The sequence below is a fragment of the Rousettus aegyptiacus genome, unplaced genomic scaffold (assembly GCF_014176215.1).
Source record: "Rousettus aegyptiacus isolate mRouAeg1 unplaced genomic scaffold, mRouAeg1.p scaffold_m13_p_1, whole genome shotgun sequence".
Classification (NCBI taxonomy): domain Eukaryota; kingdom Metazoa; phylum Chordata; class Mammalia; order Chiroptera; family Pteropodidae; genus Rousettus; species Rousettus aegyptiacus.
Window position 1 is genome coordinate 116,584,416 of NW_023416284.1, and position 27,918 is coordinate 116,612,333.

Below are 27,918 nucleotides of genomic sequence, written 5' to 3' on the forward strand. Positions count from 1 at the left end.
ATATTATTTTTTGCATTTATATCATGTTTTCTAGGTTTGCTTACTTCCTTTATCGTCACTAAACTTTAAGAAGACTACTAAGCATAGTAAGTTAAAGAAATTTAGTGATGTAAAGAAAGCTAATATCCTATAATATCTTCAACCTTGTGTAAGGACAGTGCAGTTGTTTATCCTGATTGCTTATCTAGCATTAATCATCCACATTACTAAAAAGTTATATTCTCTGAATAAAAATTCCAAACATTATTACACTACTCAAGGAGATGTTATTTATTGTTGATTTCCCAATACTATCTTAGGGACCGACTTACTATAATTTGATGAAGAAGATTATTCTGAATATTATTTCAGAGTTTCTAAAGTGTATCCGCATATTAGTCAGGGTTCTCCAGAGAAACAGAACCAAATATAATGTATGTAAATATACAGAAAGAGATTTATTTTTGAGAGATTTGCTCATAATATTATGGAGACTGAGACACCCTGTCATCTGCTGTCTGCAAGCTAGAGACCAAGAAAGCTGATGCTGTAGTTTCAGTCTGAGTCTGAAGGAAGGCCTGAGAACCAGGAAAGCCAGTGGTGCAAGTTCCAGCCTAAATCCAATGGCTTTAGAATCAGAAGCACCAATGTCCAAGGGCAGGAGAAGGTGGATGTCCCAGCTCAGGCAGAGAGCAAATTCATCCATCCTGTACCTTTTGTTCTATTCAAGCTTTTGAATTGGATGATGCTCACCCGCACTGGGGAGGGAGATCTTTACTCAGTCTACTGACTCAAATGCCAATCTCTTCCAGAAACATTGTTACAAACACACCTAGAAATAATGTTTCATCAGCCGTCTGGGTACCCCTTAGCCCAATCAAGTTAGACATAAAATTAACCATTACAATCCATTGTTATCAAATCAGATAATAAGAATTATAATTACTTTCTATTAATATTTTTCATGTTACCCAATTTGATACTAGTACATATAAAACATGATTATACTGTTTTATCTAATATTTCTGATTCTTGGGGGCCAGGAAACAGAATATTTTATAAGAGCATTTTGTGAAATGTGTGAGTTGTCACACATTTATCTTAATATTCCAAGTTCAAATAATTATCTAACTTCAAACTCATTATACTGAGCGCACTCACACAGATACACCCTCACATATGCACATTCACACAGCACATGTAATAAACTAAGAATGGTTGATAATTCCTCAAGGCCATTTTTTTCAGAGTGTGTTAGATTAAGACTACTTAAAGAACTTCAGAAGATCATCATGTCTTTTGGAGAGATTCCAGGGTTGTTTGTTTGTTTGTTTGTTTTCCCCCATAAAGCATATATGCATAGCCACCTCACTTTTCTGGAATATAGATAATAAGTTTCCAAAGAAAGAGACAATTAAACAGCCAAAAATAAATGTCATGAAGACTATATAATTTAATAAGATAGTCTCAGAACCTCACTGATAGCCTGTTTTATTTCAACTTTAAATATAGTTTAGCATTTCCTATTTTTGGTTCCTGGTTCAGGAAGAATGAGTTGGAAGCAGAGACAGTGGTGTTAGCAGCACAAATATAGCAAATAGATGAAATCCTGAAACGACAAAGAAAAGGAAGTAGTGAAAGAATGAAGAAAGTATGGAGTCCACATGGGAGAAAACAATTCCTTGTGCCTCATCCTTGAGAACATTAGTTCTAAGATGTATGCCAATAATTTAGGTCTAAATCATGGCCTTTATTCGTCATGAAAGAAATTCCTTTAATCTGATTAACATGACAGGAAAACAAGTGACGTATCTTGGAAATATTTTCTTCAAAAATAGTTCAAATGAAAAGTTTCGATGCTTCTTTTATCTGAAAAATATCCCTATCTATATCAGCTTCTGATAAATGTTCTTATTTGTTAAAATCTGTGAACATTTTCATATGTATGCACGCATGTTTATTTTGGGAGGGGGCAGGTCCGTATTTCTGATCAATTTTTCAAAAGACTTATAATCTCAAAATGTGTAATACAAGGCTTAGAAAAAATAGTTTTATGAACGAAGATGTTAAGCAAGCCAATGCATTTGTAAAATAATTTGTCTTAAATAGAATATTTATTTTTCATATTCACATATGAATATGACATTCAGAATAGACACATGATGATTATCATAAATGAAAGTTAATGAGTACTTACAAAGACTAATCACGCTACTAAATAACTTATATAATTACTAAATAAATAAATGATGAATGAATGAATGAATATGAAAAATGGATATGTTAGAGAGATTTCAACTTTCACTATGACTTGAATTATTATAAAATTGTTTTCTAAACATTCTAAGTATGCTATATAAGTAAGTGGTTTTTATCTTTTTTAAATATGAATTTTTCAATGTATTTTAAAAATTTGTTATCAATTAGGTCAAGGGGACCATATCTTTATATTATTTAAGGTTAGTTATCCTTCAACAAAAACATTATTTGAAGAGTTATTTAAACTTGCTTTCTCTACTTTCTCTCCAAACATTTTCTCTTCAGTCCCTTGAAGTCTAGCATGTCTCTCATCACTTTTCTGAAACTCCTCTCAGAAAAGCCTCTGGAAACTTTTGATTGGCAAATTCAACCTCCTCCCATATTTCCATTTTTATGTCCTCTGTACCTTGCTGATCACACTCTCTTGACACTGTCTCTTCATTTAACATTTTTATATTTATTATAGTATAAAATGAAATTAAAGAATAAAAATTAAATTCATGTCTCAGAAATATTTAGATTATTTTGCAGACAAAGAGGACAATGCACGGAAGAGGGGAAAAAAGTACATTATTTGAAGCCCATCTATTTTCAGTTCCAAAGATTGAACAGAATGTGGCGCTCTTGCATGATTACAGTGATAAGGCACACAGATGGATTTTATTTATTCTAAAGATTCTTCTAAAGTTTCATCAGAGTGTTTTTTGTTTTTATTTTTATTAAAAGCATATTTTATTATGCTTTTTGTCATCTATTTTCCACAATAACTTCATGTAGCACATTATATTTGCTTTATTTTAATTGGTAAGAATAGTATATTCTTTAGGAATTAATTGTTTGAATTTTGAACTTAAAACTTGAGTTCTATTCATAGAACTGAATTCAAGGAAGATCACTGATGTGTTGCATGTTGCTAGCCTACTGACTATGTTCAATTAAAAAATAATTTATCTCTTACTATTTCCTAGTGATTCAGGTCATTGAAATAAATGAATGATATTAACAAGGAAATTGTAGTCTACTTGTGGACAGAAAAAAAATAAACTACCAAATACACTTGATATGTGTCGTATAAAACCAATGTTATGGTGATGCATTCCAAGAGATGTTATTCTGTGTAAGAATCTAGAAAAACTTATTAGAGTAGGAGTTACTTAGTGTAGACTTTGGCTTAGACCATTGAAAATTGAACATTAAGGAAAGTGAGTGGCAAAGAGATGATTACATTCTAGAACATTCTTTTAGCAAGAACAGTATAATGATGTCAATGTTGAGATTGTGTTAAAGGGATAAGTGGTCTATTTTGATACAAACATATGTATGGAAGTAAAGAAAGTAAGATGAAATTGAAGAGGCATGCTGAGATGTAGGTGTAGGACAGTTCTAAATCCGAAGACAGTAGGGAGCTAGTGAAGCTTGGTTAGATGAAGGTTGTGCTTTGGTAAAAAATACGTTACAGAAGAAAGAGGACTTTTTGAAATTGAGGAAGGTAATAACCATAAATACTAGAAGGCATTTTTCAATAATACATACAAGGGATGATGAAGATTTGAAGTAATGGTTGTAAAAATAGTAACCAGAATGTATCTATAAATTTGAGATTGTTCAAGTGGAGAAATAGTAGCATAACTGGCCGAGGTATAAGACACAAGGGAGGAATTGAGATTGTGTTTATTCAACAAACATTTGAGAATGTCTTTCACATATTAATATTTAGATATATGTATAACCCTCAAATAAAAATTAAAATGAGATCTTAAGCTTCAATAGAGAAATGAAGTTTATGATATATACTTGGTAATAACTGTATAAAAGTGATAGTTGAAGCCATAAAATGTTTTCTACTATTAGGATGGTAACATGAGAGAAAAGATGTAAGATGATACCTATATTAAAAGTAAAGAATAATAGCAGGTGTCAGAGGAAGAATAAAGAGTTTCAAAACAAGGCAGTATAAAATCATTGTCATGTAATTAGTAGGAGGGAAGAAACATTTCAAAATTAATATGCTAGTTAATATCAATTGCTAGCAACGTTCAGAGTATTAAAATTAAGAAAAATCTTGTATGATTGTTGATGGTATAACACAAAAGGAAAAGCACAGACACAGTGAACAGGATTGACATTTTTAAGCTCTTTAGGTGGTTTCAGTGGAACACACCCTTAACATTTTAATACAATTATTTCTAAGCATTTACTTTGCACAGATGAATGTTGCTACATCCACTTATTGCTATTACTCACAACTGTTCCTAAGGAACAATTCAAAGTTAACAATATCAGATTAAAATGGAATGTTTTCAGGCTATTAATATCTCAAAATACAGAATGTTATAATTGTTAGCTGTAAGGAATTTCAAAAATTGTTTCTATGTATAAACCCTAAGAGATATAAGATTCTGGAGAGCATAGTTTTGGTTCTTCTCCAGTAATTTAATAAGGTCAGTGCCTTAAAAACATTAAAGTTAAGACATTTTTCCTTGTCAAGCTAAATATCATTGTCTATTCTTGGTTTAGAAATGTGAAATACTGGGCTTTTCAGAATGAACATTCATACTTATTTTTCTCTGAAATTGAATTCAAATTTAATCCGAAGAATGGCATAATACAATTTTGACATTTCCTTTCTCTCCACAACACTGTCTCATCAGTATCAAATCTACATTATTTCTTATACTCAGTGGTAAATTTAATCATTTCTTTGGTAGAATATCTTGTTCTTCAGTTGAGAAACCAAACTTCAATCTGGTGATGTAATTATAAAAATAAAGTGCCTTCTCTTTCTAGGCTTATTTTACTTTCTGTTACTGCTTAGTTTTGTCATTTATACATCTTCACTTATTTAACTTCCTTTCTTTAAAAATAAGACACTTGTAGTCACTTGACATAAGCCTGAAAAATACACAATTTAAAATCTTTTTTGTTCATCCGTAGCACCTGACATTCATTCAGTCAGCTAGACTTGAGTCAGAAAGTGTCAGATTTTACCCCCACCTTCTGGCTCCTACCTCTCACTCTTTCTTGCTAGACACATGAAGCAAATGATGTGTTTGTGTGTGTGTGTGTGTGTGTGTAGATCAAAAAGAAAAAACTAAAAATATCTTTTTTTTTTATGGTACTAACATACTGGTTTCCTTGAGAAAATAAATAATTCAAACACAGTTTTAAACTATGACTTGGAATGGTATGCTGCACTATGGGTTTTTTATTTCTCATTTAATAGGAATTATCTTACTGTATTTTCTATGACCTGCTTTTTTCAAATAGTTGGGGGTGGAGGCAATGGAGAAGTTGTTGTAAAAGACCATATCAGTCCCTTCTAGTGGCAAGCAAGACATACAACTCAGGGGATGTAGATGGGCTGTCTTCTACCCAAATGAGAACCCCTGTTTCCTAGCACCAGTATAATAGATCAGCAATGATTCATGGATTTAATTGTCTTTAAGAGGTCTTAGACATTCATTCAATAAATACATGCCAGCTTCTGTTCTAGGTTCTGAGGATTTTCAGTGAACAAATCAGACAAAACTCTTGCTTTTATGATACTTGTTTTATAGCAGAGACAGATGTCAAACAAGTGCCATCTAATGTGCCCAGTGATTATTAGTGATATGAAGAGAAATAAAGCAATCCATCGGGGTGAGGTGATAGAGTGAAGAGACAAATCATTTTAAGGTGATGGTCAAGGAAGGCCTCATATCAGAGAAGTCATATTTTAATATAGACCTGAATGCCTTGAGAGCATAAGACATGATGATATGTAGAAACATCATTTTAAGCAGAAGAAACAATAAATATGAAATCCATGATGCATCTACATGCTTGATATATTGGAGGCACTAAAGGAGGCCAGTGGTGTTGGCGTGGCTGAGGGAGGGACTGTGAGAGGATATGAATTCAGAAAGGGAATCAGAAGCCAGACTCTGAAAGGCATTTGACCGTAGGTCTGAACGAGATGAAAACCACTGAAGGATTTGGGCTCATTTATGTCCTAAAAGGAACATTCTGACTATGAGGTAGAAACTAATACTATAGAGGGTATTATTGGTTATAGAAAGACTGATAGGCTACTGAGAAGAGAGCTTGGTAATTTGGATCAGACACCAGTGGAAATAGTGAGAAGAGGTCAGATGCTGGAGGTATTTCAGTATTTGACCTGACAGAGTTTACTAATGATTAGAAGTAGAGTGTGAAGGAGAGAGTTCAAGGAAGTGTCTCTACTACATCTCCAAGAATCTTAACTACAAAAATAAGACAGATATTTTTCCAAATCTGTATACTATAAACAGATGTCAAAAATCGACTTTAGTGATCATTTAAATGTCTCTAAAGTTAGGGATCCAAAGCAAGTGGTTTTGTGTTACTTATATCTTTTAAAAATTTTTTTATTATCCTCAAGGCATTCAGATCTCTATTCAAAAAAACTTTTTTTATTTTACTTTAAAAATATATATATTTTGATAGTTTTAGGTGTATAATGTAAATACACACACACACATACACACACATATAGTGGCATGATCGCAAGTTTAATATTTCTTACCACATTTCTTACCAATAGTAGTACAACTATTATAGTTACAGTTTCTTATGATGAGAACTTATAAGATCCACTCACTTAGCAGCTTTCAAAATGTACAGTAGTGTTATTAGCTATAGTCACCATGGTGCTTATTTTTTATATATTCTCCATCCTCAGTGCAACACAAAGCCTTGCTCTTGCACTTTAAGCAGTTATATCCCTTGAAACTGTCAGCATTTTGTCATTCCACCATCTGAGTCATTGGACAAAAGCTAGAATGAAATAATTCATTAAAATGACTGTGTAAAGCTGAAACTCAGATTGAGCTGCCAGTAAACAAATGAAACAAATCCTACTTTTCCGACTATTTGTGTGTGTGTGTGTGTGTGTGTGTGTGTGTGTGTGTGTGTGTGTTTATAAAGTCATAGAACCTGACTCAAGAATGGAAGAATGCCTAAAGGTCAACCAAGTTACCTGTAAACTGATCCACTTTCTTCTTACACTATTTTATAATTTTTAAACAAAGAGTATTTTTAAAGTAAGATATAACTAAAAGTTCCCCAAGTTAGAAAGGTATTTGCAAAACGCCTTTATCTCTCCAGCTTGAAAAATGTTGTCTGTAGTAGTACAACTATTATAGTTAAAACCTTGGGCTTTAAAGTAGAAAACACTCATGTTATAGTGTTTCAAATTATCAGTAGGTCTGTGTTTAGAAGGTAACTGAGGTGAAAATAGTTACATAATATTTCCAGGTTTATCTAATCTGTTTTATACAGCCATGCTATGCTCAAGGACACAATTATTCATGGAGCCATTATTAAATAATACTTCTTGTCCCTGAAAACCTTGAACTAGAAAACATCATTAATAGACATTATTTCAAGTAACCCAGATCCCTAAAATTTTCCTCTATTATCCCTGTTTTATGCCAATTCCTACCTCTTACACTAATTGGTGCTTTGCTGTGGATCTCTCATATAGTTTTCAGATCTTCAACAGTTTTTACTTCTTTATTCTGGTTTGATTTACTCTTTAGAAAGAATAGAGTCTACATGTCTCCTTTGGAATGCCTCTTTTTTTACAGTGTCTGATTTATACATTATTTGAGTCTACATTTTAATGAAAATTCTCTAGTATCAGATAGTGACTATTATTCTAAGGGACTCTTTTCAGAAGTGCCATTTGAGTACAGGAAAATATTTTTACTTATTTTTTTTCTTTTTATTCCCCAGGATTTCCAAGAAAAAGGTTTGATAAAGCATCACTTATATAGCATCTCCCAAATTGACACTTTCACAAATATTCATGATACCATTTACTCCTAACAACCTTGTTGCCAGAGTGTTAGGGCACCCACACAATTTGTCCTATATCAGTGCTTCCCATTCAGAATGGATGCATTTTTATCCTTTTGCATCTCGATAATTGAATGTTAAAGATTTGTTTCATTATCTTGTTCAACCAACCACATTCTAACCTACTTCTCATATGTTATGAACTTCACTGTGGTTTTCTGTATGATTTTAGGGAAATCTCACTAATTTATTTTGTATTTCTACATCAAGATAAAATGATTCAACCTTTATTTTCATTTAGTCATGTTTTTCATATATAATTTATTTAAAAATTTAAAATTGTTTTTCTGGATAATTACACATTTTTAAAGGATGCCTGAGTTATTCCTTACTGAGTCTTTTACACTGTATCTAGCCAGTGAAAATTTTGTGAACTCTTTTGTTGCTCATTCAGTGTACATCCCTTTACTAACTATCTAGTGGAGAAAGCCTAGATAAAAACCAAATATTTGTCTCTAAGGCCTATCATTTCTAAGGTCTATTATTTCCTTTGGATTTTATATTTACTGGGGAAATGGTCATGGTCTAAAGAAACCCAATGAGATCACACAAAACTCAGTCGGAAATGTGCAACATCTAGGATGCACAATAATACTCAGCAACATTAGAACATGAATAAGAAAAGCAGAGGAAAGCTGACTTCTACCATCACTGTGCATATCTATGACAGAAAAGTTCAAAGCCTAAAGGATGAAATGTATATAACAGAGATGGTAAATATACATGTTTAGTGGTACATCTTGGTGTTCGAACATGGATCGTGAAAGCTCCTGAAATAGAAAATCCCAATTTCAAAATTAAGATTTCAGTTGAGAATCCAGACCAAGAATTCTTCGGTTTCTTGCATGTTGACACATAAACCTAACCACAAACACTTTAGGCTTGAGTGTACTTTAATTATTCTCTATAAGAACATGAATTTCTGCAAAGAAGTTGCTTATGACTTCTGTGCCCTAGGGAAGCTGTGAATGGGAAATTTGCATAAAGGGATCAGTGCTTTGCCTCAGTTCAAGAGATATGGAAGAGAACTCCAACCAGGGAAAGGCTTTCAGAGGTGAGATAGCATAGGGGTCATATGGGAAATTAAATGTCTTCCTAGTCCCTGAGGACATTGCATCTAAAAGATATTGGAATGATATGTCTTCTCAGCATGTGAGATTAATTCCCTTAGACTCTGGTAGATTCACACTCATAGAACAGAATAGAAATATAAAGTCTTAAGCCAATCTAAAAACAAAAATTTGAATGTTATAAAATTATATCTCTGTTCTCTATTGGTTTATGCAGTAAGGATTTGAAACTACTAAAATTGGCATACTGTGTGCCTTCTTTCTGATTTTGCTGTTCAACTAATTAGAAGTATATTGCTGCGAGTTTGTGTGAATATGAAAAACAATTCCATTTTAGCTGTCTCTATGGCAATTCTTGTTTAACTCTATGGCAATAGTGGCCTGCCTCTATAACAATAACCAGTGAAGAGGAAAAAAGGCATTAACTCCCTTCCAACATTTTTTTTCATTTTTTTCTTTATCTTTTTGTATTTTATGTGGTTGTACCAAGTATTATGTACTAAATTGTTCTTCTTCCCCATTGCTTCCTTCACTAAATTTCAGATTAATAGGTTTCCATCTGAATTTGACAATCGAAAAATGTAACTCAGATTAAAAAAAGATTGGTGCCCGTTATGTTGATGCAAACAGGGATGGTATTTTATATCTAGGAAAAAATACTGACTTTGGAGCCAGATTTGGCCATAAACCTTAGCTATACCACAACTAACTGACCTTCTGCAAGTTATTTTATCTCTAAATTCCTCAGTGTACTCCTTTCTAAAGCAGAGATAATAATACCTTGCCTGAGGAGTTATTGTAAAGATTAAAGATAATGTATATTTAGCTAGCACGTAATAGGCCCTCAGTAATTGGTAGTGGACCAATATAGGGCCAAACATGTGCTTTGCTACTATTCATTGCGTATGTGACTTCGATCAGGTTACTCAGTCCCCCATAGCCATAGTCTGCCCCTCTAGAGAACTTCTAAAGTTTCTACCTAAATATAATATCCTAAGTTTTTTTTTTTCTTTTTTTAATCCAAGAGTACACTTATTGTTTATTTCACAAAGCAGACCAAGATTCCAGACTTCTAGGCAGATAATGTAATGAAATCTGGAAAAATATTTGTGCTGTGTCTGTATGTTTTAAAATGAGTATGTAACACAATTGTCTTTAGTAGTATAATGACAATGGAGGCCCAGCAACATTTCAATAGCATTTACAGTTTGCTGACTTAAGAAGTTACTTCTTTCTTCCATGTATTTATTTGTCATTAATTAGGTCCTAGTTTTCTTGAATGATTCACACAGAGGAATCTTTTCTGCTTTAATTTTATAATTTCTGCTTCTTAACATGTAATCCATCGCCTGTAGTCTGCAAAATTTTATCAATTATCTCTATAAATGCATCAAATAATTCACCATTACTATATCCTCCTGAGTTCATAAATGAATTAGTTCTCTTTTGTCATTAAACGTATTTTGAATGACAAAAGAGAACTAATTCAAAATATTTTTCTGCTTTTTTTACCTACTTAAATTTTCTATAAGAAGAGTTTAATTTAAGAAATGTAATTACTTATGTGGCTAATTTAATGTTTTCTTTCATTTGATTTTCTGTTTCAGTCTGTGTCATATGAATGTGAGAGAGCAGACGTTTATGAGTGTGTTGTGTTTATATGTTCTAAAATATCAGTGTCCAAACCTGAAATGCAGTTATTTAGGTAAATGCAAATGTTTTAAAATTCATGCTGTGAGCTTAGGGAAAAATTAGTGTATGTTTTAAAGTTACATCAAAGAATAAAAAGACACTTTTTAATAAAAGTTAAACTGAATTGAAAATTAAAATAATAACGATTTAAATAACATATGACTTTATATGCTGGACAGTATTTTATTCAAGGTTTAGCTGATAACTACAAAACAGAATGTTAAAGATGTAGAGGCTGAATAGTTAATAAGGAATGATTTATATTGGATAAGGGGTTATATATCCAATATATATGTTCTGAAATAAAATTCTAATTCCAATACATTGAAATTCTAATAGGGTTCTAAAATGTGATAGGAATATAGGGGGATATAATTGAGACTAAAATACTGAAACATTTTCTTTGCCATTACAAATGATCTTAATAATCAGCTTCAATATCCATTAGAGCTAATTTATTAAATTTGAAATATGACCCTTTCTCTTTTTGAAGAATCTGTCTTTCTCTTATTAAGGAGCATTACTTTTCCATTCCCTTTTTCCCAGGTAGTCTTCTTTTTCTTTCCCTAAACATATTGCTGATTAACTCTTTTAACTTTGCCTAATGCCTTCAATTTTCTCTTTACTTCTCCTAAAATGTAATAATAGTCTTACTAAAGAGAATAACTTTTATCATCTTTAAAATTTATTCTAAAAGTCTATGATATTTCAAAAATATCATAGTATTTTAGAAATATGGAATATTTATTTTTTAAATATCAATTTCTTAACAGAAAGGTAAATATATTATTGTGTAATAGACTGTATAGATGAAGCAAAATTATAATTGGTTGGTATGCTCTTTATCAACATATAGAATACTGTACTGAAATAGAGCACTTAATTTAACCTTAGAGTATGTGTATTTATGTTTGTGCATGCGCATGTGTGGAGAGGAAAAGTAAATTATTTTTTTTTGGGGGGGGGGTAGTTGAATTCAATGACCAAAATTGTTTTCTGAACTTGATGAGAAAGAAATGATGTTCACAAATATAGAGCTCATGTATTAATTGCTATCAATAGTCATTCTTTAGTTTGTTTATATTTCAACCATAAACTCGTGAAAATCTACTATAATGCCATTAGCATCTGAAGATTGGTTTCGCAGCTAAATGATCCAAAACTAGTCTATTAATTGTAGTTGGTTCAGAGTGTGTTGTGGGATCAGGGAATTAATCCACTAGTGCTGACACTTAAATGCTCAATAAATGATATCTTTTGCTACTTCCATTCATCCCTCCTCTTTCTTCAAAAAATTACATTTGGTTAGGCATTCATGTCTTAGCTCATTTCTACCTATTTTGAAAAATGTGTAGGATCCCTGGTTTCCTTCTCATAAGATGAAGTGACTAAAATTTTATGAACAACATGAAATCACGTCCCTGCTCTTATTTACATTACCTTAGAGTCTTGTACATAACCTTACCCAGTTCCCCCTTCCCAGTTAAAATTAGTCTCCAACTCTTCATTTCTTCCTTCCTTCATTATATAAAATCAATACTTATTAAATACCTACCAGGTACCAACAATCCTCTGGGAACAAAAAGATGAGCCAAATATACCTAGTCTCTATTCTTATGGAGGTGACAGTCTGGATGGAGATGGGGAGTTTAAGTTTTTAAATGTAAAATTTATGTAGATGAATGAATGCACATATAAGTTGTATTGTTGTATGGAATATGAGGGAAAATCTCGAAAAACCAAAAACATTTAGATAGATAAATAGATACACAAGTATAATTTAAGTTGTAGTAAATGGTATGAAAAAGAGAGACTAACCAGGATTCCTAATGTAGATAAGAGGGCAGTGGTTACTCAGTATTAGAATGTTCTCCTTATCATGGAACCCAAAACCTGATGGTTGAGTAATAATTTTCAAAAGAGGAGTTGGTATGAAAAAAGAATATAAATGTGACTAGAGAGTAGTTGTTAGTGGAAAAACTCATGAAATATTATTGAAGAGTAAGTCAAGGACCGAGTCATGGAGACCCTGGAAGAGGGTTTTGTATCTTATAGGAATGTAACAGGAAATCATTGAGGAGCAATGTGATTCAATTCTGCTTTAAAAATAATTCATTGCAATGTAGGGGGTGATTAGGAAAGATGCAAGAATGGAAGAAGTGAATATAGTAAGATGCTTAATTAAGGCAAAATTTGATGGACTATTGTGTGGCAGTCAAGGTTGTGATGAGGGAACAACCTTAAGCTATGGTTTGGAAGAGAAACAGCAAGCACAGAACTATATTCCAGGGATGAGGACATGGACCTGTCAAGGATAACTTACATTTTTCTGTTTTGAGACAAGGATGGATGGAGGTACCCTCTACAGAGATGGGGAAGGATGAATAGGGAAAGATGCTTTTGTTGAAGAATGGGTAGAGGCGAAGATTTAAGCTTTGAGTATAAGCTTTAATATGCCTGAAGACATGCAATTGAACAATTCGAGTAGACAAATTTGGAGTTCAGAAGAAAAATTCTCTTATTCTACCCATACCTAATATTTGTGTTAAATAGGTGTCTCAATGGATTGTAATCTCTTTCTAGGTAAGAACTTTTTCGTTTTGAATTTTGGATCTTCCACAGTATTTTACACAAGGTAGAGAATGGTCAAGGTGAAGAATAAAAGGAAATTGTCATATATTGTGTCCTACTATGTAGGACTATTGAAGGGCTATTGATTTTTACAGATAGTCAAAATGAAAAGCAATTACATGACTTGCTAAAGATTACAAAGTAATTGGGAAACTAAGGCTATTTGTCTCCAGGGCTAAAAGATATTGAGGACTCACATTAAATCCTGATGCCTCCTTGAGGCTTTGGTAAACCTCATTCATTTAAAAAATAGGGGATATTATGTCAAAGCTACTACATGTTAGGATTCTATTATACATAATAAATAGGGAAAATGCTTTTCCTTTGGAGCTTGTAGTTTAGTGTGGGAGGCAGATAATAAACCATTCTCCATAAACTAGACGATATTTAACTGTGAACAGGGCCATAAAGAAAATAAATAGGATGATATGGGAGGGAGTTGAATTTCTTTAGATGGGGCAGTTAAGACAGACCAAGCTAAGAAAAAAAACAATTTAGCAGAGACTCAAGGCTAACAAAAGAAAAGAATGTTCTAGTTAGAGAGGAAAGACTCTGTTATGGGAAAAAAAAAAAAAAAAAAAAGACCTGTGCAACTTCATCAGGTCACTCAAACAAGTCACATATAATGTAACTGCAGAGACAATACTGGTCATGTAAATAATTATTTTTATATGATTAAATACCACATTTTCTTAATGATCATTCATTTATGAATTGTCTATGGGTGCTTTCATATCCAACTAGCAGAGTTGTGTAGTTTCAGCAGGGGCCTGATGACCCACAAAGGTGTATTTACTTTTTTGACCCATAGTTTTGCCAACCTCTGCAATAGAGCATGTCCTGAACCTAATTTTAGAGTATGATTTTCATAGTTTTTGACCAATTACCCATAATTTATAAAGTCTGTGACTCTTTATAAAGCTACTCTATCATTATTAAAAAACATCTCTCCCAAGTTAGTTTACTATTATAGTTTTCTCTTCTCTCTGTCTCTCTTCATTTATTTTTGGTGTCTTTCCCTGTTTATTTTTCTTTGCCCTCTAAAAGTGAGCCTTTCTTAAGCTACATTTCTCAGCTTTTTTCTGTCATCTCCTTGTGTGCGTAGCTCACCCTCTCATTTCTTTCAGGTGTCTGTACAGACATTAGCTTACCAATTCCACTCATCATTCTTTTTCATATCATTTATCATTACCAACATTCTATCTAATTGTGTTTATTTATTCCTTGTCTGTCTTTCCCCAGATTCTATGCCAGTGCCATGAGGGCAGGGACTTTAACTGTTTTGTTCACTGGTATACTTGCCCAGAATTGTGCCTGGCATGTAATAGGTGCTCAATTAATATCCACTGAATGAATGAATCTGTTTTATTCTCTCCTTAGAAGAACTTGTCTATGTCTCCATTATCAACTATTATTTCGAATTAGAAGGCATCTAATTTACATCTCTAAGTTCTAAACTTGATCATGTTCCAGATCACCAGATCCCTTAACCTACAATATAATTTTTAGCCTTTTCTACTACTACTCTAACTAAATCTTTCTGCCCTATTAGAATGTAATTATTTCTCTAGGATATTGTTTTCTTATTTCATGTGTTTGTTCGTGTCATTTCTCCTACCCAGTTAGTACAGTTCTGACGTTTCTGGAACATTGCAGGCCTTGTCCAGGCCCTACATCTGTACAGGCAGTTTCTTCTTCCCTTAGCTTCTACTCAACTGCCAAAACTTAATTGAGATTATACCTCTTCAGAAAGGCCTTCCTTGGCCAAGTAACCATGTTCCATCTCATCAGTTATTTCTTTCATGCCACCTATCATTTTTAGAATCATCTGAATTCTTTGTTCACTTATCAATGTTACATATTCCCCAATAGACTGTGAGCTCTTTATGGGCAAAATGTTGTATCTCTTACTTACTTGCTAAATCCTCGGTGGTAGGACAGCACCTGGAACACTCTCAGAGCTCAACAGAGATTTGCTGGATGAATAAATTTCCAGAATTAACTCTTCAGTCTACAGTGATCTCTTTTCTCTTGTCAAGTGACTTTCCATGGCTATTACTCTTCTGAGAATGGATGATTCACTATCTAGAGAAGCCATTTAATTATTGACTTCAGTTGTTTCCTGCCTGCATTGATGCCTAACTTCTAATAGATTCCTGACTTTTTTCCCCAAGAAGTTATAAATACCCTTAAATCTCAAAAAAATTATATCACGCACACACACACACACACACACACACACACACACACGTGCATATGCACATATATGAAAAGAGAAAGTCAGTAATGCTGTACATACAAAAGCTCTCATTTAAATTTTTTAAAATTTCTTAATTATAGCTGACATACAATATTATATTAGTTTCAGGTGTACAGCATAGTGATTAGATATTCTTATAAGTTATAAAGTGATCACCTGGATAAGTTTAATGCTCATCTGACACCATACATAGTTATTACAATGTTATTGACTGTATTCCCTATGCTGTACTTACATCTCTTTGTTTTTATAAGTGGAAATTTGTACATCTTTAACCCTTCCCCCTTTTTACACTTCCCTCTCAATCCTCTCCTATCTGGCAACCATCAAAATGTTCTCTGTAGCTTTGTTTGGAGTTTTGTTTATTTCATTTTTTTTTATTCCACATATAAGTGAAATCATATGGTGTTTGTCTTTCTCTAATTTCTTTTACTTAGCATAATACCCTCTAGGTCCATTCATGCTGTTGCAAATGGAAAGATTTTATTCTTTTTTATGACTGAGCAATATTACATTGTATGTACGTACTCACATCTTCTTTATCTATTCTTCTCTTGATAAATACTTAGGTTGCTTAGACAACTTGGCATTATTTTTATGCTTGTTTATTTATTACCTAGTGTTCCTTTCTCTTTTGGTCAGAAAGAGTATGCAATAAGTAACAGAAAAAGTATAGTAACTAAAATGCTGTTAGAATGTATTTCTTTTAAAAGTGTAATATTTAAAAATAGCTTCTCCACTGTATGTCCAGGCAAACTTTCTTTTAGGGCCAGATAGTAAGTATTTTAGGATTTGTAAACCTTTCATACCGTCTTTACTGTATCTATTCAGCTCTGCCATTGTTATATGAAAGCAGCCCTAGGCAACATATAAATGAATGGTGCGTGTGTCCCAATAAAGCTTTATTTGTAGGCACTGAGATTTGGATTTGATTTAATTTACACATACCAAAATATAATATTCTTCAATTTTTTAGCCATTTAAAAATGTGAAAATCATTTTTAGCTTGTAGACCATACAAAAATAACTGACAGGACAGATTTGGCCTGCGGGTTGTAGTTTGCCACTCCCTGTTTTGAGACAGTTCAGCCTGAACAAGTGTCATGTGTAGGAGGGGATATACCATGTGTGTCAGCACGATCATATGTTAGGAAAATAGGAGTGACCTGAGGAGAAGCTGAAGGAGTCTCCAGTAGAGAGCACTAAAGTCTGACGGAAAGATCATGAGCAGAAATGAGAACCGTGCCCAGCTGCACAGAAGCTCCCAGGTTTCGAAATGTCTGAACAGAATTTAAGGCTGATGACTCACAAGTAATTTATACCTTTTTTTAAATTTTGGTCCTGGAATGGAATATGTAAAATGGTTAATTATTTAAAGTGTATATATATATATGTATATATATATATATATGTATATATATATGTACGTATGTACACAGACACACACACACACACACACATAATGTCATTAAAAACTAACAAGTCAAAAAAAGTGTCTTTGACATGCCACATACTTTCCTGACTGCTTATCTAATTTGTCTACTTTGAAAAATTAGAGGATCCTGTTTTTTCTCTTAAAAACAACCTGTAAACTACTAATGGGAAGAGCATTTATCATCTAATTCTCTGTGTGCCTCTCCTGGGAATTGGGGATCCCATATTGAGTAATGGTGATGGTAGAGGGAGCCTTCAGATGGCCTGCCTAGGGCTTTGCTTCCTAGAAAGTAATGGCTACTTGCTGCTCTCTAGCAAGCCAGTTCTTTCTCTACAGCCCTCAAAATTCTAATCCCAACCTTTTGGGAAAGGAGACAGAGTAAATAAGGGAAAATGAGGTGAAGAGGAGAGCAGCTGGAAATCTGTCTGTTTGAATTTCTGAATGTTTCCTATAAACTAAGGGTCTGCAACCCCTGGGCCATGGACTGGTACCCATCAGTAGCCTGTTAGGAATCAGGCCTCACAGTGGGAGCTGAGCGGCAGATGAGCAAGTAAGTGAAGCTTCATCTGTATTTGCAGCTGCTCCCCAGTGCTAGCATCACTGCCTCAGCTCCACCTCAGATCATCAGGCATTAGATTCTCATAGGAGCACCAGTTCCTGATGTCAGAAAGGTTGGAGACCATTACAGTATAAACCACCATTGTAGAATCCTAAAATGTAATTTTTATAGAAATAGTTAAACATAAAGATTATGCTGGGCATGCTAAAGGATGGGTAGATGATGGATGAATGGATGGATGGATAGATAGATAGATAGACAGACAGACAGACCCCCTTTTGATAACACCATCCTTTAGTCAGGAGATCTAGTTTTGATCTCCTGTTAGACAAGCAATATAGTTTTTATTTCCTCTACTTGAACCATTATGTATGTCTTTAATGCAAAAACATTACAGTAAGGCAAAGTAAATTTGAAAAAATCATACATATACTTCTGAGTAGGCAAACTGAGTTTTGGATCACAGTGTTACCACTTGAGTCCATGTCCTTATTTGTAAAGTAATGGTACAGATAATAACAATACCTCATAGGGTTGTCTTAAATATCAAATCAGATAGAGTACTTGGTCAAGTGCTTTGGTAAGAACTAGCACAGAGGAGGCATTCAATAAATAAGTGTTCAATAAATGCCAGCTGTCCTTCCCTTCCCTCCCAAATGCCTTTGTTATTTTACAAGTCAATCAGCGTCACTATATAAATATAAAAATCATGACTTTTAAGCTTCTAAATGCCAGGGGTTACACTACATGTAGACCCTGCTCAGTCCCTGTGTGCTTGCTATGGGTGCATAAACAAAATTAGTAGTTGTTTTCTGGCACACTGACACAATGCACCATGCCCTCCCTTCCATATATTTCTTACAGGACTTCAAATCTGTGCAGGTGACCATCTGGTAAGATTGAGTGATGTTTTCCCACAAGTAATTCTATTTTTTTGGCTGGCCAATTTCCTAATATTGATGAGTTAAGACTCGATATGTAAGTTGTTTCCTCTGAATCAACATGAAAAATGAGACAAACTTTAAATGTATCAGAAATATAAATATAGTACTCCCCCCATCATCAACAGAGGATATATTCTGAGACCCCTAGTGGATGCCTGAAACCACAAGATAGTACTGAACTCTAGATATATTATGTTTTTTTATACATACATACCTATGATAAAGTTTAATTTATAAATTAAGAGATTAACAACAATAGCTAATAGTAAAACAGAACAATTATAATATCTTATAATAGAAGTTATGTGAATGTGGTCACTCTCTCAAAGTATCTTTATGTACTGTACTCTATTTTTCACTTAAAGAAATCACTTTATGGCTTCTCTTTGGCATTTCCGAATTGCCAGCATCACAGCTCTTTCACTTTTGGGCCAATATTAAGTAAAATATGCATTACTTGAACACAAGCACTGCAATACTGTGTTGATTTTATAACTGAGACAGCTACTAAGTGACTAATGGTCAGTTAAGGTACACAGCTTGGATATGCTGGACAAAGGGATGATCCCATGAATTTTTTGTTTCTGGAATTTTTCACTTAATATTTTTGGACCACAGTTGACTGTGGGCAACTGAAACTGCAAAAATGAAACCTGGGCTAAGGAGCGGGGTGACTAGTGTATAAGGCAACAATGAAAATAATAGTTTTTGAGGTGTCCCTTAAACTTCTGTATCCCCTACACATTTGTTTATGATTATGAGGTGCCCTTGCCTGGGAGTTTCATTTACAGAATGTGAGTCACTCTGTTAAGCACTTAAGTCACTGCCTGAAGGTGGTGCTTTTGAAGTTCTTTGGCCTTGACTGGAATGGAAATACTAAATTGTCTGTCATTCATGATACAGTCATTTCCTTTCTCAATTGGGACAATAGATTTTTAACCTGGCTGACTTTATGTAACCAGATAACCAGAAAAGGTAGCCCATTTTCTTTGGCAGAATCTATGAGAGACAGAGACAGACGGAAGAGAAGGGAGGAGTAAGGAGGGAGAGAGAAGAGAGAGAAAGAATGAGTAGAAAGAAACTTTTATTCAACACTCTAGGTGGTACATTTAAGTACTAAAGAATGAGCTCTATTTAAATGCACTTCCTGCCTTTGGTTATCTGAATACATTCAACATGAATTTTTGAATATGTCATCTCATGTCTAGGGTCACTGAAGGACAACCAAAAAAGAATGTTTGATGAAAAAGCCAAAGATGTAATCATAAAATGGAGTACACTGTGAGGTAGTTTCCTTGAACTTGACTGTGGGGAAGCATACTCTGACGGTGGTAGCCAGCACTTACATAGGACCTTCCCGGCTGCAGGCACAGTTCTAGGCACCCAGCTCTCACCTCTTGACAGACAGTAACTTACTTTATTTTACCCTCTAACATCCTGATGAGGTAGATAATATTATCATTCCCATGTTACAGAAGAGGAAAATGAGGCATTGAAAAGTTAGATTGTTTGCCCAGTGTCACACAATTTGTAAGGTGAACATGGAATTTATCTTCTAAAATGAGACTTTTAAGAGTGATAGGGGATGCTCGTCATAATTATACAAAACAGCAGAAATAAACTGACACCGCCCCCTCCCCTTAAAAAAAAAAAACTGGGACATTACAGTTACCCTATTATATCAGGGATTTGAATCCAGAACCAAGTCAAGAACCCATACTTAAGGCACTCTGGTAAGTTGCCATTTTCCTTTATTGGCCCTCAATTGCCTACTTTGCTCATCCCCATAGTATTCATCTATATACTCTTGCTCTCTAGTCTTTTCCTTCCATATACCTTCCATTTTGTCTGTGATGCAACCGATGTTCAACTTAACTCCAATTCATATGTTCAGTATTCATGTTATAAAGATGAATAGGACAGAATCCCCATTCTTCAGGACCTAACAAAGGCAAAGGAATAAAACCTCATGATATTCCTGAGGAATGAGGTTAGAAGCACCACCTTGTTTTGATGGAAAAAAAAGGAGGTCTCAGGTATTCCAAAAAGTAAAAAAGAAAAGAAACAAAGAAAAATTACAAAACCCCAGCTCATATGCTTTTAGACTCATCTGCAAAGCTTCCCTATTCTTTCTAAAAAGCAAATATCTATACTGAACCCAAATCTTTTGAGAGCATGGCCCATAACAGACAGGATGCTCTCAAAGGAATTTTGTGCTGCACATCCAAATTCAAAATGAAAGTATTAAAATTGCAGAATGAAAATGCAGCTGCTTTTGCTCCAAGGTTTATCAGTGATGAGTCACCTATTTTTATCGCATAAGAAATCAAATCTAGTGTTGTAATGAAAACATGATACAGTGAATTTAGGGTAATTCTTGGTGCATTTAAGATGTGCCTGTTTGTTCAGGGACACTGTGTCCTTTAAGGATTCTTCCAGGTACTTTAATCTTTTGTAAGAAAGACATTTCCTCAGTATTCAGGGAAAGATGCTCTATATCTAAATACTCACAATGACTGGTTTTAATGCAGCAGTTATTACAGAACAACAGTATGGAAATTTGCATTTATACTTTGCATTTATGTCTCTTTGTCAGCACTGGACACATATATACTCTTCACATAGTTTAAGGCATTCATTTTTAATCTTACTTACCTCTTTAGTATTTACTTAACATATAAACTTCCCATCTAAATTTTACCTAAGACTTTTGGATAGTTAAACTCGCCGAAGAAGGGAAAAATTGTGCATTGGTTTGGTTCAAGTTTCTGGTACAAAGACTGAAAGAATAAGAAAATAAAAGTCATCTTTAAATCATTTTTGCTCTATAGAAATGGATTTTTTGGGTAATCAATGCAGGGTCATGAAGAACCATAGTTTCATCTTAGGCATATTCTTAGGTATGTTTAACGTAAAGATGTATGTATAATTTTAAATACTTCATATTTTAATGCATGTATATATTGATAATTTGAAGGCTAGCATTTGAATCTTATCAGTCTATGAAATCATGTCCCCTTTTATAATTTATTTATTGAAAACATCATCTTTAAAACTATAAAACTATATTCCTACTAAAATTATAAATGTTTGGTTTTATGCTTAAGACTATGCATTTTAAAGGACTTTTGCACAAATTAAATAGTGATCCTAATTGATTTTTATGTCCCTTTAATCTAGACTGTTCAAAAGTACAATCTAATATATAGAGTCATAATTTAACAGCCAATGTGCCTGTAATTGAAGAAGGAATGCATTTTATAAAGTGAGATATGTGCATATATAAACATATCATTTTTAAATCTTGAAGAATATGGTATTAGACTAGCATTTATTCACGATAAAGTGTTATATATTTGGTAGATAATGTTTTCTCTATTTGTTATTTCTTGTATTTATTTGTTTTTTGTTTGTTTGTTTTGTTTTGTTTTCTATCCAATATATAGAAACAGGCATTATTAGACCTCAAGACCCAACAATTTATCTTTTATTTTCCTTTATAGTAAAAACAAGTTGTGTGACAGTCAAAAAAACCTTCATTTCTTCTCATCAGTTTTTTTAGAGCAGAGAGTTGAAATAAATTTCATTTAACATGGAGACAACCAAAATTAGAGTCAAGGAATTTGGAAGCAGATGAACGTAAGAAACAATGTGTCGTCAATGTGCCAACCTGGCAATCTACATGCATTGATGGATTTGGACCCGTTAGGACACATAAACTGGGTCGTTTATGGACAATAAAGACTATATTGTTTGAAAAAATAAAGAAACCAAAATAATAACAGCTGTTACCCAAAAACAACATTTAATACCTATAACTAATTTATATTTTACCAAGCATCCACTTTCCTTCAACATTTAGTTACAAAATCGCTTTTTAGGCTTATTATATCAAATTACAGGCCAAATGAAATTCCATCTTATGCTGATAATGGATATGTATAATAGCCTGAAAGAGCTTTAACAAAGTACAATAATACATAATCAATTTAATTTGGAACTAAGCCAGTGGTGCGGTAATATATTTACACAACTAATAATACTATTAAATTCTTAATTTTCATCTTCTCTTGATTTAAATTACAAGTTTCTTTAGAATGAAATCCACTTATAAAGAGCCTAATGGTTTCTCACTTTAGCTTTTCTTATTGTGATAGCTTTTAGAGTTTTTCCATCATCTTTCCATTTAAATTCTGCATGGGCACCTGAAACCTTAATGTAGAATAAGTATGGACTTATGTAAAAGTTATAAAATTTGCATTTCTTAATTGAAAATACGTATAATCAGTAAGTGCTTAAGCTTTATCATCCTGATTTTATTATATGTCAAATATATATATATATATATTTGTGTGTATATATATGTATATATGTATATAATATGCAATGAAAACATTGAATATATATAATAAAAATATATTCAGGTATTACCAAGTATATTATTCATTGTTTTCTGAATATATATTAAAATGCTTATTTCAAGTAAGACACAACTCTTTATTCACATGTATACATTTACTTAAATTGTGGAGTTACATTTTAAGAATCATTTGTTATTATTAATCTACTTGTTAAATATTTCTGCATTTTATATTAGCTGTATGGCTATAGCATTAGTGGTGCTTTACTACTTGAGTTCTGACTGTTCTGTTTCCCAGAGCAATATGGCATTGTTTTCCATGTCTTCATGCTATTCCATCTAATCCATGAAAACTTGTTCCTAAGACGTTATGTAAATGCGGAAAATATGTTCGAAGACAAAGTTCAAATTTAAATGCAATTTTAGTTTAGTCTATGAATCAAGTGTGTTAATTGACGTATTTAACAAAAAAAATACAGTATGGGCTTCAAACAATTGAAATGGAAGCCAACTTTGAACAACTAGTATGACTAGTTGTACCTACTGGTCCTCTCAGAATATCCGCCCCACCATCGACCATCATTGTATGACTCCTGCTGAAAGTAACACAAACATAGGGTGATTAAGTAAAAGAATCAGCAACCTTGATAAATAGTGTCTAATAAGAAGAAATGTCTGTTTTGTAACTTTGATAAATATAATTTTGACTCAAAATGTTCTTTTGAATATAATGTAAGGTTTAATTTAATCATCTTTGATTACACTGGGAGATGTGGGTTGACATTATTACTTCTTTTTTATAGTTGCTAGCATTCAGAAGCTTCCTGCAGCCTCTGTTCTAACAGACATCAACTTCCCAATGAAAGGACGGAAGGGAATGGTTGACTGGGCAAGAAACTCAGAAGATAGGGTAGTTATTCCAAAAAGCATTTTTACTCCTGTGTCATCAAAAGGTAAATATGAAGATAATTTGGGCTTTGAACAACGCATTCTGATAAAATCTTTTAATAAAACACCCGGCATAAATCTTGATATATTAAACAATTTAAAAACAGTCTGCATTCATTATTCTAATTTGTAAATATAGAAACTTACACTTGGTTTTTAAAGCTCTGAATTCGCTGGAGGAAAGAATCTATAAAATTAAAAAGAAATGCAAATGCCAATTATAGACCTGAGCTTGACATGATTAAGTTTCAGTATTGATGGTTTTATTTATCTCAGTGTAAAGCATGCTGCCTGATGTTTTAACTTTAGATATTGAAACATGTTGCATTTTCCATTCAAAGTCATTTTTATTTCTTCCTCACATTTGCTTCAGTTTGAAGATATTACTTTGGTATATAAAAACAAATTTAAAAACATAAGTTATAAGAACATTTTCCTTAGCCTCTAAAATTAATGTCTATTTTCAACAGTGACACTGTGTTCTTATTTATACCTTGGAGACTTTGGCCTTATGACAGTGTTCAAAAAGGAATTAGCTCTCTTTCCCCATATCATTGGGAATTTAAACTCATAAGCTGCAAACAAAGCAGCTTCATAACTTAGCCTGATGACGTACAATTACTTTCTGACGCAAAACCATGGAAATAACATCTTTTAGAACTACAGTTTAATATGTGAGGTGTAGGGGCTAACCTGCCCCATTCATGGTTAGGAAGGCTTCTTTTCTACTCAGCTTTGTATCAGCAAGTTTTGGAATCCCATTGTAATTAGCAGATTAAAGTGTCATAAGACATAGTGTTTTCTCACTATTTCACTAATATTTTTTTAATTTATTCTTTCTAGAATTAGATGAATCATCGGTATTTGTTCTTGGAGCAGTCCTGTATAAAAACTTAGATCTAATTTTGCCTACTCTGAGGTAAGCTACAAAGTAATAAGCTGTTGTAATCTTTGTAAATTATTCCAAGTATGTGATTATAGCTCATTCTATGAAAATAGTCAAACAAGCTTTGGTAATACAAAGGGCTTTTTCTTAAATAAAATACAAAATGCCAAATTAATGAACAGCTTATTCTCATATTATGCATTTCAAAACAACTAAAGAAGAGAATTTTGGTCTATGATTATAGCTCTGCAGTTCTTTTGTAATTAATCATGACTTGCCTTAAAAGTGAGGGGAAAAAAAGAAAATAAAAAGAAAAGCCTTATGTCTCTATAATAGAATGGGTTGTTTTACAATTAATCTGTCTTCTCTATTTGTACTTAACAGCGCTGTTCATTATTGTTACATGAAACTGAAGAAACATCATGATGACTGGGAATAAGTGTTTTGTTCTTCATTTGCACAAGTTCTCAATTTGCTTCTAAATAAATATTCAATTACAGTTACATTAAGAAAAATGCTGTTGTTCAATTAGAGGACTATTTTTGGAAGAAATTTATTGATTTCTCTCCTCCCAGTCATTCAAGGAAATAATTACAAGTAGTAATTCTACCAACATTCATTTATTTGCTCTACTGTCCTAACTACTTTACCTGATCTCACGGAAAACATCATTCATGTGACCTGTTTCATCAGGCATCATTTTTGGAGGCCTGAGAAAGAGTTATATTTTTGTTAAATACAGCCACATTTGCAGTAAGCTCTTACATCCTCATGAATAAAGCTTCATGTTTTTAGGGAGGAGAAACTATGAATGATGTGTACAGTTAGACCAGGGGCATAACAAATGGTCTAATAAATAAAACCCATTAGAGTTCAGTCCAGCAGAAAAAGGCCTCCCAAGGGAGCAACTAAGATTTTGCAGCAGCTGTGACTAGTCACAATTCTTTGGAGAAAATCTTTCTATGTACAGCGAATGATTAATACAGTTGGTGAGTCATCGAGAGTCCCTCTTGAATGCTGGTTCTCCTTCAATTACAGAAACAATTGTGGGAAGGTTAGCTTTCTCTAACTTCCTTCTCTGGATAGAATTTGGATAGGTTTGTATTTGTTTTTGTTTTACTAATAACAAATTTTCAAAACTAATAAGTTTACTCTCAACTTTTCCACTAGTTTATTAAAACACATTGGTATAACTACTCGGTTAAACTGATTTAAAGTTACACTGACTCTGTGTCTGATGTTCATTTGAGAAAAATGTGCTAAAGTTAAAAGCATACCTAAATACTCAAAGTTAGACACATTTCTACAGGGAATTTATTTGTGTACAGCTCATCTTTTAAGAATTCTACACTATACATTACTTAAAATTAGATGACTTGGGTTTTAATTTCAACTTGTCCAGTCATTGCAATCATCTGCCTTCAGTTCAACATTAAAATAGAAGCAAGTTCATGTGCAATATTTATTTACCCTATTTGCTGCTGAGGAATATAATGAATGCAAATAAATTATCCAATGTAAAATACTTTAGATTGTAAATTCATTTCCCTACATTTCTAACAAAGTTGCATTATGATTAATCTTGTTTTGTATAATAATACCACAGTTAGAGACTCACCTACACAAATGAAATCAAGTTATTCCAAGTTTCATAAATTTTTAGTCAAGGGAATTGGAATTTATCTATGGATATCAGCCTTTTGTAAAAAGAAAAACACATTTTTTTTAAACTCATGGCAGAGACGTTGGTCACTTACAAATTATGAGTAGAATTAATGAATACATTATGGATTATTTAATAAATAAAGCAGGAAATAGTTCAAAGCAGTGGCTCCGCTAATACCACCTGTGACATAAAGCGTTGAAGATTAGCCTTTGGGCAAGTCACTGACTTTTTTTAATCTGTAAATTGTGGAGTTGAACTCAAAGGTTCTTTTCCAACTTCAAAAATTCCCTGTTTTTATTACAATAAAATTATAGAATTTTAGAGTTCTAACATATTCTTTAGCTTGAAGTTCTTAACCTTTGTATAAGAATTATAAACATGTATTCTTACTCATACTTTCTAGGTATAAAGTGATTAGATAAATGACTTGGAAAACAACATTTACATTTAGAGTCATTGACTGGAAATAATGACAGTTGAATGCTCAAGATGAAATGTTTAAGTACTATTTGAAAGGTGAAATATTAGCATTTATTTCTCATTTTCTTTTATTATGTATAGTAATACAATGAAACTGAGAATTTTCAGGCTTGTTTTTCCTTTTCAAAAAAATTTTCTGGAAAATTTAATGAGTAATTGTACCAAATTTAGATCTGCTAAATAAGAGTAAGCCTTTTAAAGGACAGGGGTGATGTCTTTATTTTATAGTCACTCAGCAAACATTTACTAAGCAGAAACCCTGCTAACCTTCCTTATTGGCTTAATTCTTTAAAATCTGCTATCAAAATTCCCAGAATAGTGCTTAATAATTAATAAAGGTCCAAGAAGTGTTTAGTGGAATAATTATCTGATACAATACCCTATATAAACAATTTTTTAAAATAAGGTACTTGGAAATTTGGTGTTTATACTATAAAAATGTTTTAGGAACAGAGAAATAAAATACATATATCTCGTTTTACTGTATAAATTTGACTCTGAAGTGAACCCAATAGGAGAGGAAATTTCTTATTCAAATGAAAAAAAATACAAATTTGCTCTATATATTTACTTATTACCTACCAAATTTTTATGGCACATTTTCTTCAGTGATCATTTTACTAATTATCTGTTGAAATTTTTGGAGCCAAGTTTCCCACACACACAATAATGTTAGGTTTGCTGTTAAGTTTCCAGTGATTTTATATTTTGATATAGTCATTTTCAAAACAATACTTTGCATAATTTCCCTCATGGGGACTAGAAAGAAGAACTTGACATAATGTTTTGAGTAGATATAATTTAGAAATTTTCCTTCATACAAAGACCGAAATAACTGCATGTTGACTCTTTTATTTAGATAATTCTTTTCT

General features: G+C 32.8%; 1 protein-coding gene across 4 annotated transcripts in view; it reads left to right on the top strand.

The window, feature by feature from the left end:
* The window catches only part of ADGRB3 (adhesion G protein-coupled receptor B3), a 653,858-nt gene that overhangs the window by 333,549 nt on the left and 292,391 nt on the right, over window positions 1-27,918 (top strand). For all 4 annotated transcript variants that reach the window (XM_016157597.2, XM_016157598.2, XM_016157599.2 and 1 more), the window contains 2 exons: window positions 23,870-24,019; window positions 24,858-24,933. In XM_016157597.2, coding sequence (XP_016013083.2) covers window positions 23,870-24,019; window positions 24,858-24,933 — 226 coding nt within the window. The remainder of the gene's footprint in view (window positions 1-23,869; window positions 24,020-24,857; window positions 24,934-27,918) is intronic.